Below are 25,652 nucleotides of genomic sequence, written 5' to 3' on the forward strand. Positions count from 1 at the left end.
TCATGTGCAACTCAATGAACTTCCACAGGTTGTAAAAGAATTTGGAATAATATACCTGCCAAGGGATTTTATTAGTGCTTCTTTTATTTGGCCATTTATATCAACAAATGACAATTATCTAGATTTGAAGGACTCCTTTCCAAATCAGAGAAGCAATCACATCATTTCTATTGAATGTCCTGTTTATCACTATGACCTTTGAGTTTACAATCCATGGAGTTGCTACTCAATTTGAAGAAGAGGATTACACATCTAATTATTAAGAACTATAAATATTTTCTTACTATAAGGTTGACTTATATGAAATTGCTGATATTTAACTGTTCACTAAAAACTGTTTACTAAGTAACTGATATTTAAATGTTTACTAAAAATTCAACCTAATCATATAATACAGTTATTCTTCTTAAATTATATTTAGATTGAACAATTAGTATCCTTGACCTTAGATCCTAGTATCTCCTTTATTTATTATATCAACTGATAAGTGAATCAATTAAAAATGTCCTCATCGGGGCACCTGGGTGGCACAGCGGTTAAGCGTCTGCCTTCGGCTCAGGGCGTGATCCCGGCGTTCTGGGATCGAGCCCCACATCAGGCTCCACCGCTGGGAGCCTGCTTCTTCCTCTCCCACTCCCCCTGCCTGTGTTCCCTCTCTCGCTGGCTGTCTCTGTCTCTGTCAAATGAATAAATAAAATCTTTTAAAAAAAAAAAAAAAATGTCCTCATCATCCTTGTGGATGATACCAATCTTAGATTGGTTAATATGAAATTCAGACATAAAATTCTACATTACTTTGACAGATTCACTCTATATATGATTTTACAAAGGAGAATGATATTTGGTTAGATCTTTAGGGCCTAAAATAGTAATTTATATGTATAGTATGAATGGAAAGATTAGACACAATGAGTACCAAGGCCTGGTTCTCATGATTGACACCTGCTAAACATGTCCTGTTGTTACCAGTGTGTTCAAAACAGTGACAAAGATGGAAGGTTTTCTACTTCAGTTTTTCCATTTCAAAAAAATGTGGAGAATGTAGGCTTTGACGAAAGATATGGAAAAAATAGGCTTCTTAGATAGAACATTTAAAGGTCTGTATCTTAGAAAGGTGGGTACTCAAGATAACAGATATATGAAATATTTTCTGGAAAAATTCTGATTAATTGTAATTTATACACACTAATAACTGAACACAAAGACTGAACTTAATTCTGGTGATATTTTAAGAAAGACCATGTGATAATACAGCATTGAACTGAGCAGCTAAAAATGTGGTATTTTTATATCTGAAAATCTTTGAAGAAAAGAATACATAAGTACTTGTCTCAAGTAATTTAGATTATTTGTTGGCTTAATATAGTAAGCTCAAACAGATGAATTAGGATTCACCTAACTATCTTATTATATTTCAGGTAAACATTCTTTAACTGATTTGTCAGTAAATTTCCAGTTCATACTGTATTACAGTCCTGTGTTCATATCTTATTTTGTTAAGAAACACTTGTCTAGTTGTAAAGAAAATCCTATGTAATGTAGATGAGAGGTGGCCCTAGTTGTTTTCATGTTTCAATTGTCAATCCTGGGTGGATTTTATACCTTTCTTATCCCTGCAATTTAAAGTTATTTCCAGAATATAGGAATTCTATGGGAGTTTCTGATTCCATACATATCTGAATCTAGTCACGTTTTTAGGCTGTGAGCTTTTACTTTGGTTGTCGAGATTATTTTTATGGTTGAATATTCTTTTTCATGATTTCCTGAATAGTTCTTTTTCTTACATGTAAGTTTCCTATTCTTATACTTGTTTTTTTTTTTAATTATTATTATTCTGACCTTGGTCCATAAAAGTTCTGAAAGTAGATTTCAATGTAAATACATATTTAGGAATTTGAGGCTTTGGAAAAAAAATCATCTTCTAAAGGAAATAGTAACTCTAATGTTTACCTCCGTCTGTTCTTCAGTAGAGTAACACACGAATAAGAAGCAATATCAACAATATATTATTTTTTAATAGTATAAGCCACTGTTAAAACAGATGTGACTAGCTTTATATGTTCCCTTTTTTAAATGTCACTGAAACAATATAAAAACTATACTGTATCTTCTAATATCAACTTTTTGTTTAGCCTAGATTACTTCATCTTAAAAATGTAAAATGACATTTATTTTTTAAAAGAATTTTAATATAGTAAAGCACATCCTCATTTTATAGTCACCATTTTCAAAGAACTTTCTTAAATTCTCGAATTAGTTGCAAAAGAATATACTTATTATTGTCCCCTACTACCTTATAGAAGAAAAATATTTACTTTTATATTTAAAAAAACACAAGATAAAAATTTTTAAATATTTTTGAAAATTATAACGCTGTTCTTATATCATATTCAAAATGACTGTATATGTTAGGTTAGGTTACATGTTAGTAGAGACTTCTCTGCTCCAAGTAGCAGGAAACTTCTCAAACCAATTTAAATAAAAACAGAATAATGTGTTTGTCACAGAAATCTCATTAGGGTAAGAACAAGGAATTGGAAAGGTATAAGGAAACTACTTCCTTTGCTACTTCCTGTATGGTTGCTTTATTCTTCCTTTTGTGTATAGACTTGTCTCTGTGAACAAAACAAGGCTGCCTTATAGTTTCTGTTTTAAATAATTTTCTAATTCAAGAGCCCAAAAGTACTAGATATTGTTTCTCAGATCTCACTCCAAATGCTCAGAAAAAAGAAATAATTGGGCAAGTTTCTATCCATGGTCCAATTAGCTATAAACAAGAAAAAAAGGTCATCAAGTATAAATGTCAGGGGCAGTTCTAATAGAAGGGGAAATACAGCCTAACTAAGCATGTATCTTAAAATAGAATTTTTTTTCAATATGCTAGAAGGCAATACTTAATGAGCAACGAATCACTTTGAACTTGAGTATTTATTTGAAGGCCAAATTTAAAGAAATATTGGTACAATGTGCTAATTTTTATTTTCTCAAAGAATTTAATCCTGAGAAGTACTTTATATTTTTTATATTTATAATTCATTGTAAAGTATATAGTGCTTATATTTTTAATATTTGTAAATGCTTAAAAGGTCATTTATTTCTGTATTTTTTAGAGTAATCTACAAATTACTGGCTTCTAAAAGTGAAAGTATTTGGGTTCAAGCTCTGAAGGTTCTGGGATACTTTCTGAAGCATTTAGGTCACAAGTAAGTTGATGTTTTTCATAATGAATTGTGGAATACCTATTGAAATTGTATTTTACTGTAGTTTTGTTTCTAATGGAACATGAAATTTGACTTGAATAATCTTACAGCAGAGAATAATAGCTTCCTGTTGTAACAGTGGTGAAAGTGTTTTATAAAAGAATGCTTATTAATAGTAGATTATAGAACAAATTCACAATTTAAGTAATACAGTTTATTTTTATTTTTCGCTGAAAGAAAATGCTATTCATTTTAAGGATATAAGAAAATATTTCATCAAATAAAACAAAACACTTATGGATATGATTTTAATGAAAACTTTCCTGACAGGGAATCATCCATATATATGAGAGCTGCTCTTTTGTTTACATGCTAGCATAGTCAGTATTTTATTACTTGTATTTTTTTCTAAGACTGAAGCTTACTGATTATTTTTGTGATTTAAAGATCCCAGAATATTTCTTTTTTCCCCAAAGTCCAGAATTTAGATACTTTTAAGTGTCACTTGCTGATATAATAAATGTTTTTCATGTTATGTTGTCCAGTGCAAAATTATTTTTTTTAAAAATTCATTTTCTATACAAATGAGCCCAAGAATGTATCATTTAATTATTGCTAGATGGGATTCCTCTCAAAACCTCATGGTTGCTATTTCTTTTTGGTGCTTAAATTTACCAAGATTTTATTGATAACACTGATGAAAACTACACAAGATCCAGATAAGACATCTCTAACATGCTAAATAGTTTGAAAGAGTGGATAGATGCTTTTTATTTTGGTACCAAATCAATAGTCACGTAAGGGAGAATAGACATGTTACCATTATAGGAATTAGTTCAACAAAGCCTGGATTGTAGGAAAGAATTATGCCTATATGAGGAACTATCAATGTACTAGTTGATTGAATATTAGAGTAGGAAGCCCGTGCACTTTTAATATTAAGAGAGAAGGACTACTCATGTAACTTTGGTTAAGTAAAAGAAATTAACTAGGAGAAATTAAATAAAGGATTCTAGCCCTAGATGCAACCTCTTAAAAATTGTTAAGAAAACACATTTAAAAATACAGCAATGTGGAAAAGATAAGCAAAACCAACTTGCAGATAAGAACACTCACAGGAAAAATATTGTTATAGAATACATAATAATTGTGACTAGAAATTTTACTGTAAGTTTAAAAAATAAGAAATGAATTTGTTCTGGGGAAGGAATACTACTAAGCAGAATTTCAAGAAGTTGGAAGAAATGGTAGGATAACACAGAAGTGTTGGATCATGGACTAACAGAACTTTGGAGGAAAGTTTCTATTTTACTTTTGTTGAAGGAAATTTCATAAAAATGAAATCAGAGGAAGCCTAAAGGAAGATAAATTGTGTCGTTGGCAAAGTAAGATACACAGAAGATAAAAATGAAAACAAAGCAAATAATATGTATGGATGGAAATATAAGAGTTGAGAAGGATCAAAGAGATAATGATTGATACGGAATGCACAGAAATTCCAACAATGGTCTAAATTGAGTCCCCAAATAAGAAAAGCAGGACAATGGAACTAACCAAATATTTAAAGCTATAATTCAGTGAAGTCCTAATATAAGATTTTGCCATCCATATTAAAAAACCATGCTGTGTACCAGGGAGAATTTTCCTAGAATGGTCAGCACAAAAGTAAACTATTGGATTTAAATGTAAGTCAAGAATACTTTGTTCAGCAGTGTGCAAATAAGGGGGAAATTTGAGTTGGGCGTTAGACTTTTCTAGAACATTTTTCAATAGAGAAAACAGAGCAACACCCATAGGATATTGAAGTGAAGAAAATGGGAACCACAGTATCATTTAAGTAAAAAGGATGCTGCCAAACAATTTTTAACCATACAAAGAGTTGTTTTTCTGAATGATTATTGAGAAAATTCCTGGGGACAAAGTTCAGCCAGTCAGGATGACTGGACAGACTATAGCTAAGTAATACTGGTGAAGACTGAATGAATTTAACAGTAAAACTAAACGTAAAACAAACATTTCAAACAGAGTGACAGACCAGAATTTACTTTCATATGCCCTAATAATGCAGAAATGCTACAGTTTTATGAATTGGGAAAGGGCTGAGCAAAGACAGAAAGTAGAGTAAATCCAAAGAGTCAGAGGTTATCCATAAGAAGCTGACAAATGAAATATTAGAAACACAGTCTTACTAAGATTTGATGGCACAGGAGAGATGAAAAATTAAGAGTAAATACATTGGATTTATCATTGCTCGTAATGGAAATACACTTTCTAAACACATAGAGGACTTTATATTCCTTTATATAAAGTTACAAAGACAAGAATTTTGGCAAAATTATAATGCTTTCAAGATAATAAAGAACTATACAAATAAAACTAAGAATAATACATGTAATGGAATCTTAAAAAAATCTATAAAAGTTGGAAGCATAACATAAAATCTGACATATGTAGCACCAAACAGCAGCCATAAAAATAAATGTAAACATTTTTGTTAATCTCCTTTTTTAAGAAAAAACAAAACAAAACAAAATGGTTCATCACAGTAATAAACCCCAGATCTATATACAAGAAACATACTAAAATAAAGTGATTCAGAAAGATTGAAAATTAAAGGATACCTACAGGTTATGCCACATATATACAAATGGAAAAAGCAGGAATCATGATCTTAGCAATGGACAAATGAGAAGTCAAGCCAGAAAATAATAAATAACATAAAGAAGGACACATAATGTTAAAGGGTGAAACTTTCATGAAAAGGCAATTATAGGAGAAATAATACAATTACCATTAGTTTAAAACATTAAAACAAAATTTAATTCATGTATCTTGGTTCATAAAAAAATCAAAGGGGAAAGTAATATAAATAACAAGGTAAATCTGATTAATATAGTTTGAAATCTGTATCATGTTGATAAAATAACTTCAATGCCATGGAACATTTATGAAAATTTGACATGGCATCGTAGACATCAAAGAAAAATTCTAAAACCTAAAAATTAAAATAGACAAGGTTCTCTTATTAACATACAGTAAATTTAGAAAATAGGAACAAAATCAGAAACCAAAGTTTCTTCTACTTAGAAATTTAAAATTTGGGCACCTAGGTGGCTCAGTCGGTTAAGCATCTGCCTTCGGCTCAGGTCATGATCCTGGAGTCCCAGGATCAAGTCCCACATCAGGCTCCCTGCTCAGCAGGGAGTCTGCTTTTCCCTCTGGTGCTCCTCCATCTCATGCTGTCCCTCTCTCTCACTCTCTCTCAAATAAATAAAATCTTAAAAAAGAAATTTAAAATTTATTAATCAACTTTTGTGTCAAAGAAAAGATGCACACAAATTTCAGAATTTTTTTCAGGATTTTATTTTATTTTTCATCATGGTAAGTGTACTCTTTAATCCCATCCCCTGTTTTCCCCATCCCCCTTACCCACCTCCCCTCTGGTAACCATCAGCTTATTTTCTATAGTTTGGTTTTCTATAGTCTTGGTTTGTCTCTCTCTCTCTTTTTTTCCTTTGCTTGTTTGTTTTGTTTTTTAAATCCCACATGTGAGTAAGATCATGTGGTATTTGTCTTTCTCTGATTTATTTTGCTTGGCATTATATCCTCTAGCTCTATCCATGTTATTGCAAATAGCAAGATTTCATTTTTTACGGCTGAATAATATTCCATAAAATACCACATCTTCTTTATCCATTCTTCTATCAGTGGACACTGGGCTGCTTCCGTAGTTTGACTATTGGAAATAATGCTGTAATAAACACAGGGGTGCGTGCATCCCTCTGAATTAGTGTTTTTGTATTTTTGGGTAAATACCCAGCAGGGCAATTCCTTGATCATAGCATAGTCCTGTTTTTAATTTTTTGAAAAACTTCCATGCCGTTTTCCACAGTGGCTGCAACAGTTTGCATTCCCATGAAGAGTGCCAGAGAGATCCTTTTTCTCCACATTCTCACCAACACTTGTTTCTTGTGTTTTTGATTTTAGTCATTCTGACAGGTATGAAGTGATATCTCATTATAGTTTTGATTTGCATTTCTCTGATATGAGTGATATTGAACATCTTTTCAAGTGTGTGTTGGCCATCTGTGTATGTCTTCTTTAGAGAAATATGTGTTCATATCTTCTGCTCATTTTTAATTGGATTATTTGTTTCTTAGGTTGAGTTGTATCAGTTCTTTATATATTTTGGATACTAACCCTTTATTGGATATGTCATTTGCAAATATCTTTTCCCATTATCTGGGTTGCCTTTTAGTTTTGTTGATTGTTTCTTTTGTTGTGCAGAAACTTTTTATTTTGTTGTAGTCCCAATAGTTTATTTTTGCTTTTATTTCCCTTGCCTCAGGAGACATATCTAGAAAAATATTGCTGTGGCTGATGTCAGAGAGATTATTACCTGTGCTCTCTTCTAGCAATTTCATGATTTCAGGTCTCACTTTAGGTCTTTAATCAATTTCGACTTTGTTTTTGTGTATGATGAAAGAAAGTGTTCCAGTTTCATTCTTTTGCATATGGCTGTCCAGTTATTCTAACACCATTTGTTGAAAAAGCTGTCAATTTCCCATTGTATATTTAGTCCTCCTTTGTTGATTACAAAATCAATGTACAGAAATTTGTTGCATTCCTATACACTAAGAGTGAAGTGGCAAAAGTGAAATTAAGAAAATGATCCCATTTAGAATTGCACCAAAAACAATAAAATATCTAGGAATAAAACTTAGCTGAAGAGGTGAAAGACCTATACTCTGAAAATTATAAATCGCTGATGAAAGAAATGCCAAGAATATGCAAAGAAATGGGAAAACACTCCATACTCATGAGTTGGAAAAACAATATTGTAAAAATGTCTGTATTACCCAAAGCAATCTACAGATTTAAAGGAATTCCTATCAAAATACCACAAGCATTTTTCACAGAACTAGAACAAACAATCCTAAAACCTGTGTGGAACCACAAAAGACCAGACCCCAAATGGACAAAGCAGTCTTGAAAAAGAACAAAGCCAGAGGTATTACAGTTCCAGATTTCAAGTTATATTACAAGGTGGTAGTAATTAAAACGGTATAGTATTGGCATGAAAATAGATACATAGATCAATAGAATACAATGGAAAACAATAAACCCACAGTTGTATGGACAAACTGCAGAATTAAAAAAAAAACAACTTCAAAAAACCTATGAGATATAGCCAAAGAAGTGGTTATGGGAAAATCCATAGTTATAGAGCAATAAAAAGAAAATACAAAAAAAATAATTAAAATATATAAGTAGGAAAAGAATAACCAAATAAATGGAAGGTCGTAATTAATAAATAGAAAAGTATAATGATTCAGGACACAGAAAATCATTTAAAAAGCTGATTTTTTATTTTTTTATTTTATTTTATTTTATTTTTTTAAAGATTTTATTTATTTATTTGACAGAGAGAAACAGCCAGCGAGAGAGGGAACACAAGCAGGGGGAGTGGGAGAGGAAGAAGCAGGCTCCCAGCAGAGGAGCCTGATATGGGGCTTGATCCCAGAACGCCAGGATCACGCCCTGAGCCGAAGGCAGACACTTAACGACTGAGCCACCCAAGCGCCGCTAAAAAACTGATTTTTTGTAACTCATGATATAGATGGATAAATCATTAAGCAACTAAAGAAAGGGCAAAAGTATGTATGTACAAAATAAATTGTAATTTCCATAATTAATATACAAATTGAGAAAATTAAAAGAATTTTACATGATAATTTTGCCCAGTTTTCCTAGACATTGATAAGACAACCTAGTAGAAAAAGAGAAAAAGGGTATGAATGAATGGTCAGCTCATAGAGGAGAATATGCACGGCACAGAAACATTTGAAAAGAAGGGAGTCTACTTGTAATAAGGGAAATATAGGGATGCTGGGTGACTCAGTTGGTTAAGCACCTGCCTTTGGCTCAGGTCATGATCCCAGGGTCCTGGATCCAGTCCCTGATCAGGCTCCTTGCTCAGGGGGAGCTTGTTTCTCCCTCTGCCTGCTGCTCCCCCTGCTTGGGCTCTCTCTCTCGGTCTCTCTCTCTCTCTGACAAATAAATAAATAAAATCTTCTTTAAAAAAAGGGAAATATAAACTGAAACTAAGACATCAATATATTAGATTGGTTGTGGGGGAGCAAACATTCTCACACACTGCTAACTGGAGCATGGATTAGTATAGTCCCATTTGGAATACAGTGTTAATTTTGATCAGTGTCTGTCAAAATAACAAATACATATACTTTTTAACCCGGAGATTTATTGCTTATACACATATGAAAACATGGCTCTTCAGAGTTATTGATTGTTCTGTTGTTTATAATCATAAAGGTTAGGAGAAATCTTAAATTTCTCTTAATAGGGGATTTGTTAAATAATGTATGGTTCATTCATTAAATAGAATGCCATGCAGTCGTAAAACAAAACTAACGAGATAAGTCAGTATATTGATACCACGGTTACATTGTCGCATGATTGAAAACAAATAGTATAGATGAATATGTACTGGGTGTGGTTTTGTAAAAATAAGAGGATATAAGAATATAGTACTTCCTGTATTACACTGAGAAAATCTAGAAGGATATGTAAGAAACAAACTATGAACAGTAGTAGTTTCTAGGGGTGCCTAGGTGGCTCAGTCGGTTAAGTGTTTGCCTTCAGCTCAGGTCATGATCCCAGGGTCCTGAGATCGACCCCCACATTGGGCTCCTCCTTCTCCCTCTATTGCTCCCCTGCTTGTGCTCTCTTGCTCTTTTTGTCAAATAAATAAATAAAATCTTAAAAAAAAAAAAAAAAAAAAAAAAAAAAAAAAAGGACAGTGGCTCCTAATGGGGAGTTGGTGGAAATGAAGGTGGATGTGGATCAATCAATTTTTTAACAATGTGAATTTTAACCTATTGATATAATTTTTTAATAATAACATTGTTTAGAAAAAAATTACAAATATTTAAAAATAACAGCAACTTAAAATCTTGGAAGTATTTTCATTCACTATTTTATTGATGGATTTGTATTGAATAAAATCAGTGATTGATTAGTTAAAATGAGGAGTTCTTGATTGGTACAATCATGTAGTAAAAGGACTGGGGTAACACTGAAATTAAGTGTTTTCTTAACTACTTAGCTACACAGGGAATTAAGTCCAAATGATTTCTATCAGTATGATTATAAAATTAAATCTAAATGTAAAATAAAACATTTAAAACAAAGCATGTATTCACTTGATGTTGAATAGAGATAATTGTTAGTAAAATACATGTAATTCATTGCTTTTCAAGTTGGACTGCATAGGTTTGGATCCTGGCTTAACCACAAATTTTCCAAATGGTTTTGGAAACATTCTTGAGCCTCAGTTTTTAACCTATAAATGAGTAAAATCATACGGCTTCTCTCACTGAGTTTTAAGGATAAATGATAAAGTAGATTTAAAATGGTTAATCACAGCATATTGCAATGTGATAATTTAAATTGTTAGCAAAAAAGTAATAAGTACAATTTTTTTTAAAGATTTTATTTATTTATTTGACAGAAAGAGACAGCCAGCGAGAGAGGGAACACAAGCAGGGGGAGTGGGAGAGGGAGAAGCAGGCTCCCAGCGGAGGAGCCTGATGTGGGGCTCGATCCCAGAACACCGGGATCACGCCCTGAGCCAAAGGCAGATGCTTAACGACTGCGCCACCCAGGCGCCCCAATAAGTACAATTTAACATGTAATTCTGATAAAAGCAGAATATATCTTCAATATATTTATCTTAAATATAAAATTTAAATATGAAATACTAGCAGCATTTAGATCAGTGAGATAAGTGTTTCTACTATAATAATTACTATTAATTATTGTTCAAGATTTGAGGCAAATAAAACAATTATTAGGGAAGAAGAAATAGGTTAGTATTTATAGAGGGTTTGAGTATATACCTAAAAACTTAAGAAAATCTTCTCTAAAACTATTAAGAAATGAAATATAACCCAAACTCAGTGTCTCATTTGTGTATAGAGCAGTTGTCTGGCAGGAAATCTGAGATGGCTCCATAGATGAAGCTAAACTGAAGTCTGTTGGGTTGGTCCCTTGTCACACCTAGTTTATAATTTCCATCAAGTGCTTGGAATACATGTTGTTAGATCCATACACATTGTCAGCTGAACTAGAGATAGGTTTGAAATATATCATTAAAATGGAGAAGTCTGTTCCAAATAGTATATACAGCTACTCTTCCCTCCTGAGGATAGAACTTAAATCTTCTCTCCTTGAGTGTGAGATGGACTTACTGACTTGCTTCCAAAGGATAGTGAAACCTGGCAGTGATTTTCACTATTGATTAAGGCTAACATCAACAATCATACATCATCTTGATACCGTGTATTTCCTGATATGATGTGATGAGAAAGGCACTTCATCTCTGCGGTATTATTCTAAAAATTAACCCAAGTCTAGTCTAGAGAAAGCATCATACATTCCCAAATTGAGGGATATTCTGTAAAACACTTGACCAATACTTTTCAAAACTGTTAAAGGGCATGAAAAGGAATGGGAAACTGCTACAGATCAGAGGAGTTTAAGGAGATATGATGACTAAATTCGAGGTAGTATTCTGGATTGGATCCTGAGCAGAAAAAGGACGTTAGGGAAAACTGGTAAAATATGAATAAAAAGTCTATAATATAGTTAATAATATTGTACCTGTGTTGATTTCTTAATTTTGATATATATATCATGATGAAATAAGATACTAACATATGGGGAAGCTGGGTGAATAATATATGAGAACTCTGTGTACTATCTTTTTAACTTTTCTGTAAATCTTAAAAATTTCCAAAATAAAAAGCTACATAAAAGTGAGAAACTTGGGGCGCCTGGGTGGCTCAGTTGGTTAAGCATCCCAACTCTTTATTTCTGCTCAGGTCATGATATCAGGGTCATGAAATCGAGCCCCACAGCAGGCTCTGTGCTCAGTGGGGAGTCTGCTTAAGATTCTCTCTCTCCCTCTACCCCCCTTCCTAAAAAAATTTGAAAAACCTAACTTGGATGTATGCTTGCGGAGAAAGCCAAACTGTTCTTTCATGGAAATGGTCTGATTACGATTATCTTCAGAACAGAATCTAACAAATGATTCAGATAGATGATCAAAATGCCTAAATGGCTGTACTGTAATATGGTTATGATAATTTTAGGTTGTACAAAATTTAAAACACATATTATTGAATGTTCACTGTGGAAATAAAAATTCTCAACCAAATGTATTTGTCTGATGTCTTAACTTCAAGCCCTGTAACTTCTGGGTGAATTCTCCATTTATTCGCACTGTAAATAGATCACCTTGCTGTCTATAGTGTTGGCCTGTTATATATTGGCAGTCGTTTAATCTAATGGTTTATTTCTTTTTGGACTAGTTAAATTAGTCCAGTTTTTCTTGCAGAATCTGTTGTCTGTTAACAAAAAGTAGTGATGTAGGTTCTGGGAGTATGAGAATTGGAAAGAAGTTTCCTTCCCATCTCTTCTGAACTCTAAGCTATTTGGCTTTTTTCAAGCAAATGTTGGTTCCTGTGTACCTGGGGTAGGAACAGAGAAAAATAAGGTAACTGGTGCTGGGTTTTTTCTCTCATGGGAATCACAAGCAGCTGAAGAACTATGTTAAAAGCCTAAGGAAATGACTAAAAAGCAGCAAATCTTGAGGGATCGCTTTGCTCTGAAAGATCTCTGCCTCTTATTCTCTCTCCTCTGCACCCACCTCCCTCCTGAGAAATGTTAACATTGACTTCTATGTAAGTGACCACCAGAAGGCTAAGAGGTGCCTGAATTGATGGAATGAATCTTCCCTGTCCTTGAACTTGTGGGAGTATGGGAATATTGGAGTGCCACCATGCTGGCTCAGGACTTACAGCAAGCTAAGCTTTGTACTACAGATCAGTATACTTAGAAGCTCTTCTGCCTTACAACACCTGCAGGGATTCCATCGCGTAAAAATCACTGCAGTGAGATCTGACTTTAACTGTGTAAAAATGAAAAATAACAACTCGTTAAAGCTAGTAGTTAGAGATAGAAGATAAGAGAGAATCATCAAACTATGTACTCACTGAAAGGGAATAGTGGTGGAGGCTGTGATGAAACCTTTGAATTTTATTTTTAGAAAGAGCAATTGAGTTTCATGTAGAGCACCAAAAATGATAATCTGCCTTGTTAGCTCATGATTTGTTTTCCAGTTTATCCAAATTAGTGGACTGGAAGTTCCCAAAGCATGGACCAAAAACATAAAGTGAAAGAGAAGATAAAGATATACATAATAGGAGACTAAATATGAATAATAAGAATTCTTGGAGGAGAAAAATAATGGGTATAACAGGATATCCTGAAACACTTTATACTACTAAATATAAGTTTTGGATAAATACAACAAAAATTCTTTCAGACGTATAGCTGAGCACACAAAAGTAGGTAAATTCTCATATGCCAAAAATAAAAATTAAGCATAATAGAAGAAATAATTCTTTAAAAACAAGATAATATTAAACCATGCAGCTTTAAAAAGTAATCAAAAGTAACTTTTGGAAATGAAGAGGCAGTAATTAAATTTAACAACTCTATGGCCATGTTAAACAGGTTAGATAAAAGTTAAGAATTGGTGGGGTGCCTGGGTAACTCAGTCAGTTGGGTGTCTGACTCTTGATCTCAGGGTCACGAGTTCAGGCCCCATGTTAGGCTCCACACCAAGTGTGGAGCCTACTTAAAAAAACGAACTAAAACTTAAGAATTGGTGAGCTGGAAGATAGAATTTAAGAAATTATGCAGAATGTAGCATCAAGAGACAAAGATGACAAATAAGATAGGAGGTTAAGAGATGAAAAAAGAAAGTTTTCATAGAATAAAATATCCAGGAATAAATTTAACCAGGGAGATAAAAGATCTGTAAACTGAAAGCTGTAAAACATTGATGAAAAAATTGATTAGGAAATAGGAAGGTATTCTGTGAAAACAAATTGGAAGAATTGATATTGTTAAGATGTCCATACTACCCAAAGCTACCTACAGATTCAGTGCAATCCTTATCAAAATTCCAATGGCATCTTTCACAGAAATACAACAAATAATCCTAAAATTTATTCAACCACAAAGGACCTCAAGTTACCCAAAGCATACCCTCTTATGAAGAAGGGGTCATATAGTGCCCAGGTCCTGATGCTTCAGGGGATGTCTTTGGTGTGTGCTACTTGCTCTCTGTTGTTGTGTCTTGACTGCTCTATCCTTCAGGCTAGTAATCTGCAGAGGCTCCCCTTGCCTGCTGTGGGCGGTGTTTGGTCTCTGGCCAGAATGTCGTGAATTTTAACTAGCTGTGCTCTGGTTTGATTGTAAAATGAGACCTGACACAAACTCCACCAGAACTGAGGCTCTGCAGAACTCACTGATTGGGAGATGTGATGTGGACAGCCGTTTGTGCTGGTCCTCTGAGGGATAGGCCTGCCTCACTGGGACTGAAGTAAGCTTGAGGGAAGAGCCCAAGTGTCCATCAACGGATGAATGGCACGCACGCACACACGCACACACACACACACACACATATGTCCAATGGAATATTATTCAACCATAAAAAAGAATAAAATCTTGTCATTTGCAATGACATGAATGGAGCTAGACAGTGTTATGCTAAGTGAAATAAGTCAGTTGGAGAAAGACAAATGTATGATTTCACTCATATGTGGAATTTAAGCGACAAAACAAATGAACAAAGGGGAAGAAGAGAGTCAAACTGTGTTACAAAGCTATAGTAATCAAACAGTATGGCTCTGGCTTAAAAACAGATGTGGATTTAAGGAACAGAGTAGAGAATCCAGAAATAAACCCACATATATATGGTCAGTTAATTTATGACAGAGAAGCGGAGAATCTACAATGGGGAAAGGACGGTCTCTTCAATAAATGGTATTGGCAGAATTGGACAGCCAAAAGCAAAAGAACGAAATTGGACTCCTATTTTACATTATATGCAAAATCATTTCAAAAGGGATTAAAGACTTGAATGTAAGACTTGAAACCACAACAGTCCTAGAAGAAAACACAGCAGTAAGCTCTGAGACATTGGTCTTAGCAGTGAGTTTTTGGATTTGACATCCAAAGCAAAAGCAACAAAAGCAAAAATAAATAACCAAGACTATATCAAACTAAAAAGTTCCTGTACAGCAAAGAAAATCATCAATAAATGAAAAGGCAGCCTACAGAATGGAAGGAAATATTTTCAAGTTACATATCTGATGAAAGGTTAATACACAAAAGATTTTAAAAATTCATGAAACTCAGATGAAAATAAATAATCTGATTTAAAAATCTTGGGGAGAAGATCTGAATTTCCAAAAAAGACATACAAATGGCCAATAGGTGAATGAAAAGGTGCTTAGCATCACTAATCATCAGGAAAGTGCAAATCAAAACCACAGTAGATAGATATCATCTCACACCTTTCAGGTGGCTGTCATTAAAAATACAAGAGATAACAAATGTTGGTAAGGATATGGAGAGAAAGGGAATTTTGTGCGCTGTTGGTATGAATATAAAGTAGTTGCAGCCACTATGGAAAACAGAATGGAGTGTCCTCACAAAATAAAAATAGAACTACTGTATGATCCAGCCATTATTCTTCTGGGTAGATATCCAAAGGAAGCAAAAGCATTATCTCAAAGAGATATGCACTCCTGTGTTCATTTCAACATTATTTACAAATAGCCAAGACATGGAAACAACCTACATGGGTGGATCCTGAGGACATTACGTTGAGCAAAATAAGTCAGAGAAAAAATACTGTATGATCTCATTTGTAGAAACTAGAGAAATCAAACTCATAAAACAGAACATAGAGGTGGCAAGTAGGGAACATGGGGAATGGGTGAATGTGGTCAAAAGGTACAGTTATAAGATAAGTTCTGGGGATATAATGTACAGCATGGGGACTATAGTTAATAATATTGTATATTTGGAAGTTTCTGAGAGAGTAGATCTTCAAGTTCTCATCACAGGAAAAACATCACCTGTATGGTTGATAGATGTTAACTCACCTTATAGTGGTAATCATTTTGCAGTTTATACCTATATCAAATCATTATGTTGTACACCTTAAACTACTGCAATATTATATGTTAATCATATCTCAATAAAACTGGGAGTTGAAGCAAGTTGACAGGCAGTTATAACAAATGTATCACTCTGTGGGTGAATGTTGGTAGTTAGAGGAAGCTACGAGTACATGGCTTATAAGGGGCTAGGGGATACATGGGAGCTCCCTGTACTTTATGCTCAATTTTGCCGTACACCTAAAACTACCCTTAAAATATCTATTTAAAAGAGTGTTTGTGGTGGATAAACTGACAGGGAAATAAGAAACAAGGAAAAATGTTTACCTGTATGTTGGAGGTGGGAAATGTGAATGATGGTATAAGTTAAATGTGAAACTTTTCTGTATCTTGTTTTGTTATTTTTTAAGAAGGTAAAAGTATTATTTTTAAAGCTAAATGATAAAAATTGGTAGATCGGTATTTAAATAAACCAACATAAGCTTTAACACAAAAAAGTTAACAAAGCTAGAGAGGGGTACCATGTGAGGGAAAAAGTACAGTTCACCAGGTAAATAAAACAATTTCAAATGCATTTATACATAACAGCATAGGGGAGGTATAGAAAGCAAAACTGACTAAATTTGAAATAGAAATCAAAGTGGCTTAGAGATTTTAACATATTCTTTTTAAAAGAGCAATCACAAAACAACTTCACAGTATAAATTTGAACAGAAAATCCAGTGGCTTGGTTCATATATGCATTCTTCTCAAACACACACAAAATTGTAAAAATTGTCAATCGAATCCTTAAAATTGTCCAAAAATTTAAATAAATTATTGTCATAAAGATGATTTCTCACCCATAGTGCAATTATGCAAGAAATCAATGATAAAAATCAAACTAAGGCAATAGAAATGCACATATTTTAAATAACTCATAACAAGAAATTATACACATCACAAAATGCTTAGAATAAAAAATATTGAAAATTTTGTACATTTAACAATTCAGAGAGTTGGCCTAAGTGGTAGTGGAGACAACTTACAGCCATAAATATTTTTTAATTTAATTTAATTTAATTTTTTATTGTTTTTAAAAAAAGAAAGCACATGCACAAGCGAGGGGAGGAGCAGGGGGAGAAGGAGAGAATTTCAGGCAGACTCCCCGCTGAGCCTGGAGCCCAATGCAGGGCTCCATCTCAAAACCCTGAGATCATGATCTGAGCCAAAATCAAGAGCTGGACGCTTAACTGACTGGGCCACTGTGCCACCCCTAGCCATAAATATTAACATTAAAAAAAGAAAAAGTTTTTCCCCTACGTTTAATTTTTTGCTGAATGTAAGGATAGTTTAACATCAGAATATCCTTTAATATGATCTCTTTATTAATGCATTAAAGAATAGCTATGTAATTACACTGATGGATATAAAAAATTTGGGTAAAATTCAGTGCCCATTCATCATAAGAATTCTCAGGAAAGCAGGAACAGATTTCTTTAACCTGATAAGGTAATCTACTGGAAATTTACTGTAGTTCTATTTAGTAGTAAAATATTAGAAGCATTCCCTTTAAATAACTAGTAATTAATGAAAGCCTGTTTTTACCCTTCCTGTTCAAGATCATAATTGAACAATTTATTGACATTCATAGAACAGTCCACCTAAAGTTGGCAAATTGTTTTCAAGTATAGAATATATTATGGTCTAGACTATAAAACATAAGACAAGTTTCAATAAATTTAAAAGAATTGAGATCAAACAAAATATTTTCTTTGACCACAACAAAATTTAATTAGAAATCAACAGCAGAAAGAGATTTGATAAATTGCTCGATATTTGGAAAGTAAACAACACATTTCTAAACACCCGTAGGTCAAAAAAGAATCACAAAGAAAAATAGAAAATGGTTTGATTTGAATAAGACCATAACATATAACATATAACCAGAACATATAACAACTTCCTGAATTCTCATGCATTGGTGAGAGGAATGTAAAATACTCCAGCCATGTTCCAGAAGAGTTTTCTAATTTCTTAAAAAATGTAACACTTATCTCAAACCCTGGCATTTCCATGCCTGGGTATCTACTCAAGAGAAATGACGTCATATGTTCCCACCTGTACATGTGCATGGACATTCTTAATACCATTATCCATGATAGTTCAGAACTGGAAATAATCCAAAATTACCTCAAATGGTGAATGGATAAAGTATATGTTCATACAATGAAATACTAGTGCACAATTAAAAGGAAACAAACTATTGATGCATACTGTGACATTAACGAGTCCTAAAAATCATTGTGGTAAATGAAAGAGGCGTGATGCAGAAGACCACATATTAAATGATTACATTTATATGATATATCCAGAATGCAGATTAGTGATTACATTGGGGCAGAGATAGGAGTGGGGATTGACTACGATTGGGCACAAGGGAACTTTTTAGGGTAATGAAAATAATCAAAACAGGAGATTGATGATTATATCACTCTAAAGTTTTTAAGAAATTACTAAATTATATACTTATAAAATGAATTTTATGTTTACGTTGGTGAGTGAAGCTGATGGTAGAATGTGTTTACATTTTGATGGTGGAAGTATGAATGTACATATTTTTGGAGGACATAAATTGCAAAGTCTCATAAAATTAAATGTAAGTTTTTAACCCCTATCATTTCAGTTACAAGAATTTATTCTAAGCAGATAGTCATGGATATACTCAAAGATTTACCTACAAGGGCAAAATTTTGTTGATGGTAGAAAAAAAAATTGGGAATAGCATACATGCCAACAATAGTGAGTGGATATATTATGCTGCATACTTACTATATTTAATGACTGAATATTCAATATAGAATATATTGTTGATTTACAGGAAAAAAGCTATAAATTACCTTATGTAGAATTATTTTCATTGCATTGATACCATCTATATTTGTCATTTATATTTATATGCATAGTAATTCATCTAGAAGAACATAAACTGATACTTTATAATGATTTTCTGTGGGTTATGGGATTATGGGTCTCTTTTACCTTTTTCTTCTTCCACCATATGGTCTGAGTTTGTTACAAGAAATCTTTTTTGACCATCCAGAAGAAAAGCTGGTTTGTTTTGTGAAGAACAAAATTGGAGTCTGTTTTCATTGGAATGTCTAATAAGCTAATAAATGTGTAATTTGTATGAGATTACAAGGTTACCTTTTTTAAAAAGATTACATTCTTAATCCAAGTGGACAGAAATCTATAAAATTCAAAGGTGTGTAAACAGGCACTAAAAGCCTAAATTCTGTTTAGGTCTTAAAGTTAAGTAGGGTCAAGATATTAGTTTCTCTCATATATGCCCTATTGAGGCCTTTCAGAGCTGAATGCATGGAGTTGGGTCTTTCATTAGGGATTCTGTGGGAAACAATCATTAGATTCATAGCACACCCACGCTGTGCCTGAGATAATGGATGGCATTTTTGGCTATGTCTTGACTGCTGTGCAGCAAAATTTATTGGTAAACGTTGTTTTAAAGCAAACTGAAGGAGGAAGCTGACCCATCTTCTCTCTGGTATATGCAGGGGATACTTTTACCAGTTTCATATACCAGAGAGATATATTAAGGGATACACTTTGGCTTTTTTTTTTTTTTCTTTCTTTCTTTCTTGATTAGGAGCAAATGAAAATTTCAGTCCTGCTTGCCTTGGGTGTAGCTTGAATTGGAAGAGACTTAAAGTGTTCCCATCTATAATCCCCTAGTATCCATTAGTCCGGTTTATTTTTTAATGACCAGTTGACTTTTTAAGTCTTATTTGTTAAGTGTTTTGCAAACACAGCCACAAGACAAATGCCTCAGCTTTGGGTTTAGGTTATTTTGCTGTTTCCCTCCCTGGACTGAGGAGGATTAGGTGTGGGAGACACCTGCCCTGTGTCTTTTGTTGTGCAGTGTGGAGCCTGGAGGATTTCCAGGTGAGTGGTATCCAGATAAATGGTTCATTATGTGATTTCTGTATTAAGAAAACAATGGCTGCTGTAACAGACAAACAGTAGACATTTTAGTTACTTATCAAACTAGTAGCTTCTTTCATGTTCACTGAAAATCTAAATGGGTGTTCCTCAGCAGGCAATTTTCTTGCAAGCTGTGATTTAGAGACCCAGGCTACTGCTTCCTTCTTGTGCCTCCCTGTCTTCATCATGTGGCTCCTGTGTTTCTGCCTTGGGGAAAGAGCATGGAAGACATGCATGAGTGCTCTTCTATTGACCAGGCCTGAAAATGGCCCATGACTTTCCTGCTCACATTTCACTGGCAAAAACTCCGTTAAATGGTCACACCTGGCTGTAAGAGAGGCTAGAATTAATAGTATAGCTGTGGACTCAGGAAGAAAGGAATAAGGATTGGTGAATACTAGTCAGTTTATATCATAGTTGCGAGAGCTCAACAGGGAACCATAGAAAATCAAGATAATAAATGAAATATCTTGGGTTGAGAACCAAGAAGATCAGATCTTGAATTCTAAGAGTGACACAAATGAGAGGCGTATAGCAATTCCCTGAGCTAGAGCGAAGTGTTGCAGAAAGCCTTGAGTAGAGCCTTCTCTCCTGTTTATGGATTTGGGGGGGGGGTTGGAACTGGGGGGACATAGTTAAATGGGCCAATAATAAGTAAGAAAGTTTTTTGGTGTTTTTTCTCTTTGTTTGGTTTTAAATCCAATGGCAGACCACAAATACAAGCAATAATGAGTACCCTTTACTTCTGTTGAATTATTTTGCTGTGTAATCCCAACATCAAACTGGAGTACTCACTTTTAGCCATAATTTTAAATTCTTGATATTAAAGTTTATCATAGATTATTTTATAGACTTTAAATTTAGAAAGGATTTAAAAATTCTGTGTTCTCTGTTAGGGGAAACCAGTAGTTTTAACCTAATAAAAATAACTCCTAAATAGTTAATAAGAAATTTGAAAATAATAGCTGTCAACATTCATATAATTTATAATTTGTATATTTAACATTTTATTTAAAAATGTTTAAATAGTATTTTTGTAACTTTAGAAGATAGCTGTGGTATAAACTGTTATTTTTTTTTGTAGATGGAAGTTAGTAAAAATAATTACCTGTATGATTCCGTATCTGCCTGATGGATTGTACTTTCTTATCCCAAAGTTATGTGATTAGAAAATCCAATGTATTTCATAGTATTTTGTTTTTCCCCCCTTCTTCTCCAGGAGAAAAGTGGAAATTATGCATACTCATAGTCTTTTCACTCTTCTTGGAGAAAGGCTGATGTTGCATACAAACACTGTGACTGTCACCACATACAACACACTTTATGAGGTAAAAATTTAAAAAATGTGTGACGACATTTTAAAATGCATTTAGTGGAAACCTTCTGTGTAATTGGGATCATAGTTGGTCAATTAGTCAAAAAGCCAGTAATCATTTTTTTTAAATGAACACCTACTTACATTTTAAAATTTTATTTTAAAACATATCCATGTACCTTTATTTGCCAGTCTTTTTGTGTTGGTCCAAGGACTTTTCTTTGAGTATGGGTTGGCTGATTGACTTTGTGCAGAGTTTTTCTCACATGAATCACACCCATTATGTATTATATATTGTCTCTCTCACCCTTCACTGATTCTTTCTATCTCTGTCTCCTTTGCTATTACCAACATTAACCTAGAGTTGATAGTGGGGTAAATTGTAGGTAAAAATTATTTGTAAAAGCACTATCTGGAAGAAGCTTTAGATCTCATCATTTCAATTCAGAAATCTTTTTCTCACCATTTCTAAAAGATGGCCATATAGCTTGGGCTCAGTATTTTCTTTGAAATGAGGTAAGGCAAATGTTCATCATAGCTGGGAAGGGCAAACTTTTCTGGTAAAAGTCCAGATAATAGCTATTTTAGGCTTTGGGGTAGTCTTATTTTGTCTGGGCTGTAACAATACTATACACTGGGTGGCTTATAAACAACAAAAATTTATAACCGTTCTAGAGACTAGCAAGTCCAGTATCAAGGCAGTGGCAGATTTGGTGTCTGGTGAGGACTTACTTCATGGTTCATAAACCATCTTTTCACTATGTCCTCACATGACAGAAGTGTCAAGGGAGTTCTTAGGTTTCTTTCATGAGGGCCCTGTGGCCCTACACACCTCCTGAAAGGCCCCACATCTCTTAATGCCATCACAGTGGAGATTAGATTTCAACATAGGAATTTGTGGGGCCATGAACATTCAGTTTATAGCAGCAGGCTGTGTGGTGTCTGTGGAACTAACTCAACTCTGAAGTTGTGGTTCAGAGGCAGCCATAGACAATATGAACCAAATGGGTGTGCTATCCAATAAAACTGTATTTTATCTGTTTACAAAAACAGATGGTATCCTGAATAATATTTTGACCCCAGATCTGTAACATTACTTCACTAGCTGTTTTATTTCATCTTTTTTCTGTTTTAAATTATCATCAGTAAATTTAAGAGTGGCTGCCTTTTAGATAAATTAAAAAAACTCTTGGCTACTCTCATTTCTAAGCTTAATATTGCAACTTTATGTCTGTCATTCCTCTAATTACATGATTTATAATCTCTTATCCTCCAGAACACAGCTTTTGTAAGTAATGGTAGTTTTTTAGTATTGTCCAATATTTGTCCTATACAACTGAATAAGCGGAACCAAATAGAAAGGCCTGCCATATGCAAAGCACCTTGATTAGTGATATTATATTTCCCTAATAATAGTAACTATTTTGGGGGGCATATTTCCTGTGACAGTCACTTTGGTGTAAATACTTTATATATACATTATCTCAGATCCTTACAACAACCCTCTGAAACTGGATTTGTTGCCTTTTTAAATAGACAAAATGAGAATCACAGATTAAACAATTGCTCTATATCTCACCACTAATAAATGATCATAAAATAGGCAGATTTCATAGTATATGTGCATAAGGCAAACAAAATCAGTATCTGCCTGCAGTGGATAACATTAGAGTCCTCTGAATCAAAACCTTGCTGCAGTATCAGATTAGAGCTCTTGTCCGTGTTTCTATCTTGGTTTTCTTAGACTGATCCTTCTGGTTAATGATTCCTGTACATGTTTTTTTAATCATTTTTTGCCTACATTTTTGACCTTCTGCTTGTTTTGACCAATTAGTGTCAATAGAGCAGAAAGTCTTTTGTAGTCAGTGATACCTTTTATTAAAATAAGAATGTAGCATAACAATACAATATGTTGAATTTGAAAACATTATGTACTCTTAACCTTAAAGAAAATGTCCTATGTGTACACACACATACACACATATATATTTCTATTAGTCTCCCTGAAAAGTTGCTCAAGAGCAAGTGCAGCAGCATTTTTACTTACTATCTATACTTAGATGCTCTCTCTTAGTATCCAGATTTTAGTCTAATGATATTCTGCAAAGGCAAGCTATTGCTGATTCCGTGTCTTAGCTGGAGAAAGTCTGGATAAGTTTGGATCTCCTGATGCTGGATGTTGGATGTTGCAGGTGAAGGAACTAGCTTACAAGGTCTCTGACCAATTGGGCAATAATACATACTTTTAAAGTACAATAATAATCATGGTTAAATAGTAAAGATGGACTGAATTATGATACTCTAAAAAGAAAAATTAACGTAAGTATACAAAAAGCCAAAAAAGAAAGATGGTTATAAGATTGGGTAGCACTGTTGATCCCATAAAAAAGTAGAAAGGGTCTTCAACGTAAGCTTTAATACTACTAGCAAACCAAATTATGTTATCAGACAGGATGGTGGATGACTAATTCTAGATCACCAAAGTTAAAAATTGCACCGTTTTGGATGGTGGCATCTGGTTGCAGAAAATTAACACTCATGTGATAGGTTTGAACTTAATTCTCATTAACATAGTAAGTGGAATTTAACTATAAAAAGAAAACAGCCTCAAAACCTGCAGTGTGGGTTTGATTCCCCTGTGAGCATCAACTGGGGCCTGCACCCCTGGCAAGAAGCATTTGGTTGATAATCTTCAGTTTGAAAGCTCTTTATACCTTCCTTTTCTGTTTTGGTTTGGGGAAATTACCTTAACCCCAAACAATGTGTCAAAATAAGTATCACTACAACTGTAGAAAAATATAAAATCAAGTACAGAAATAATAAAGAACTATGTCAAATCTATGGTTTTGGTAATGCTATTTTAGAATATGAGGTTTTTGCAATGTTTTTAGAAGGCCAATTAAGTTCTGTGCCACTGTGAATCTTTAAAATTCTGAATCTGATAATGCCTATAATGAAATAAGCAACAATATTAAAGGACAAAGTGAGTTAGACCTTTGGCAGTATATATCAGACAACATTGTATAACATGTAAAGATGGCTGTGGAACACTTAAAATGTGGCTAGTGTGAATTGAGATGTGCTCTGAGGGTTAAGTACATTTTCGATTTCATGTCCATATGTGGTTTTGTCCCTTTGGTACTATTTTGTTTTTGTAGGGGGTGGGGTTACTTCTGATGCATATCTCTAATCAATACCAGTCAAACCTCCATGGCCCATCTTGAATCATATCCTTTCATTAAAATGTTTACATCTATATTCATCTTTCCTTATTTATATCTCATTATTTCCCTCTCCCTTTAAAAATTCACATAGGTTCTTAATGACAGTCTACCATGTTTTATTATTTAAGAGGAGCGTGTATTTATGCCTGTCTCTGGAGTATTAATTAAGTAATTGATTCTTGAAATACAGTTCTACCTAGCAACTATGTTTCTCATTCCAAACATGTAGCAGAGTGTGGACACATAAATGGCTCTTAGTAAATACATGCTGGGTTGAGTTTCTAAATATGTTTTGGTAATTTAAAAAAAGCTCATATTTGAATATGTGATAGTATTCAAAACACTTTTCACATATAGAGCCTTACTTATTTGATCTTCCTAGTAGTTTTATTAGATAGGCAAAGCAATTATTACCCCCATCTTTATTTGATCTTCAAATAGAGACTTAAAAAGTACAATATAAAATTGTAGATTCTTTGAGATACGTTTTGTTTTCTTTATAAGAAGGTTTCTTCTTTTGGGTGTGAGGAAGTTTTGACTATTCTCTATCATGGAAGAATATGGCCTAGTCTTTTCCAAGCTTGTCTGTAGTTATTTTGCATCTATTTGTAAACAGAATTTTAGGGATTTTGTCCACTCAGCTGCAGGTCCAAACCAGTGCTTTTTTGGGCATGTCAGTGAGAAAACTTCTTGTAAACATATGTCAACCACTGAATGTTCTTTGGCATTTTCTGATTCTTTGAGTTTTCAAAAAAATTTCTGTCCCATGTGTCAGCTCAAACTGATTAGTAGTGCATGTCTGTAGTGATTTGTTCAGAAAATTCTGAGGCACTGTTTAGTATTAACAACAAAGTGTTTAGTGAGAGTGAAGGAGAGA

The 25,652-nt window shown here is 33.6% G+C and overlaps 1 protein-coding gene across 1 annotated transcript in view; it reads left to right on the top strand.

Annotated features, from left to right (window-relative positions):
• NBEA (neurobeachin) overlaps positions 1-25,652 on the top strand; it is a 664,295-nt gene that overhangs the window by 158,597 nt on the left and 480,046 nt on the right. Inside the window, exons 17-18 of the mRNA XM_040622005.1 lie at positions 3,111-3,203; positions 21,456-21,564. Coding sequence (XP_040477939.1) covers positions 3,111-3,203; positions 21,456-21,564 — 202 coding nt within the window. The remainder of the gene's footprint in view (positions 1-3,110; positions 3,204-21,455; positions 21,565-25,652) is intronic.

This window comes from Ursus maritimus, unplaced genomic scaffold, assembly GCF_017311325.1.
Source record: "Ursus maritimus isolate PB19 unplaced genomic scaffold, ASM1731132v1 scaffold_10, whole genome shotgun sequence".
Classification (NCBI taxonomy): Eukaryota; Metazoa; Chordata; class Mammalia; order Carnivora; family Ursidae; genus Ursus; species Ursus maritimus.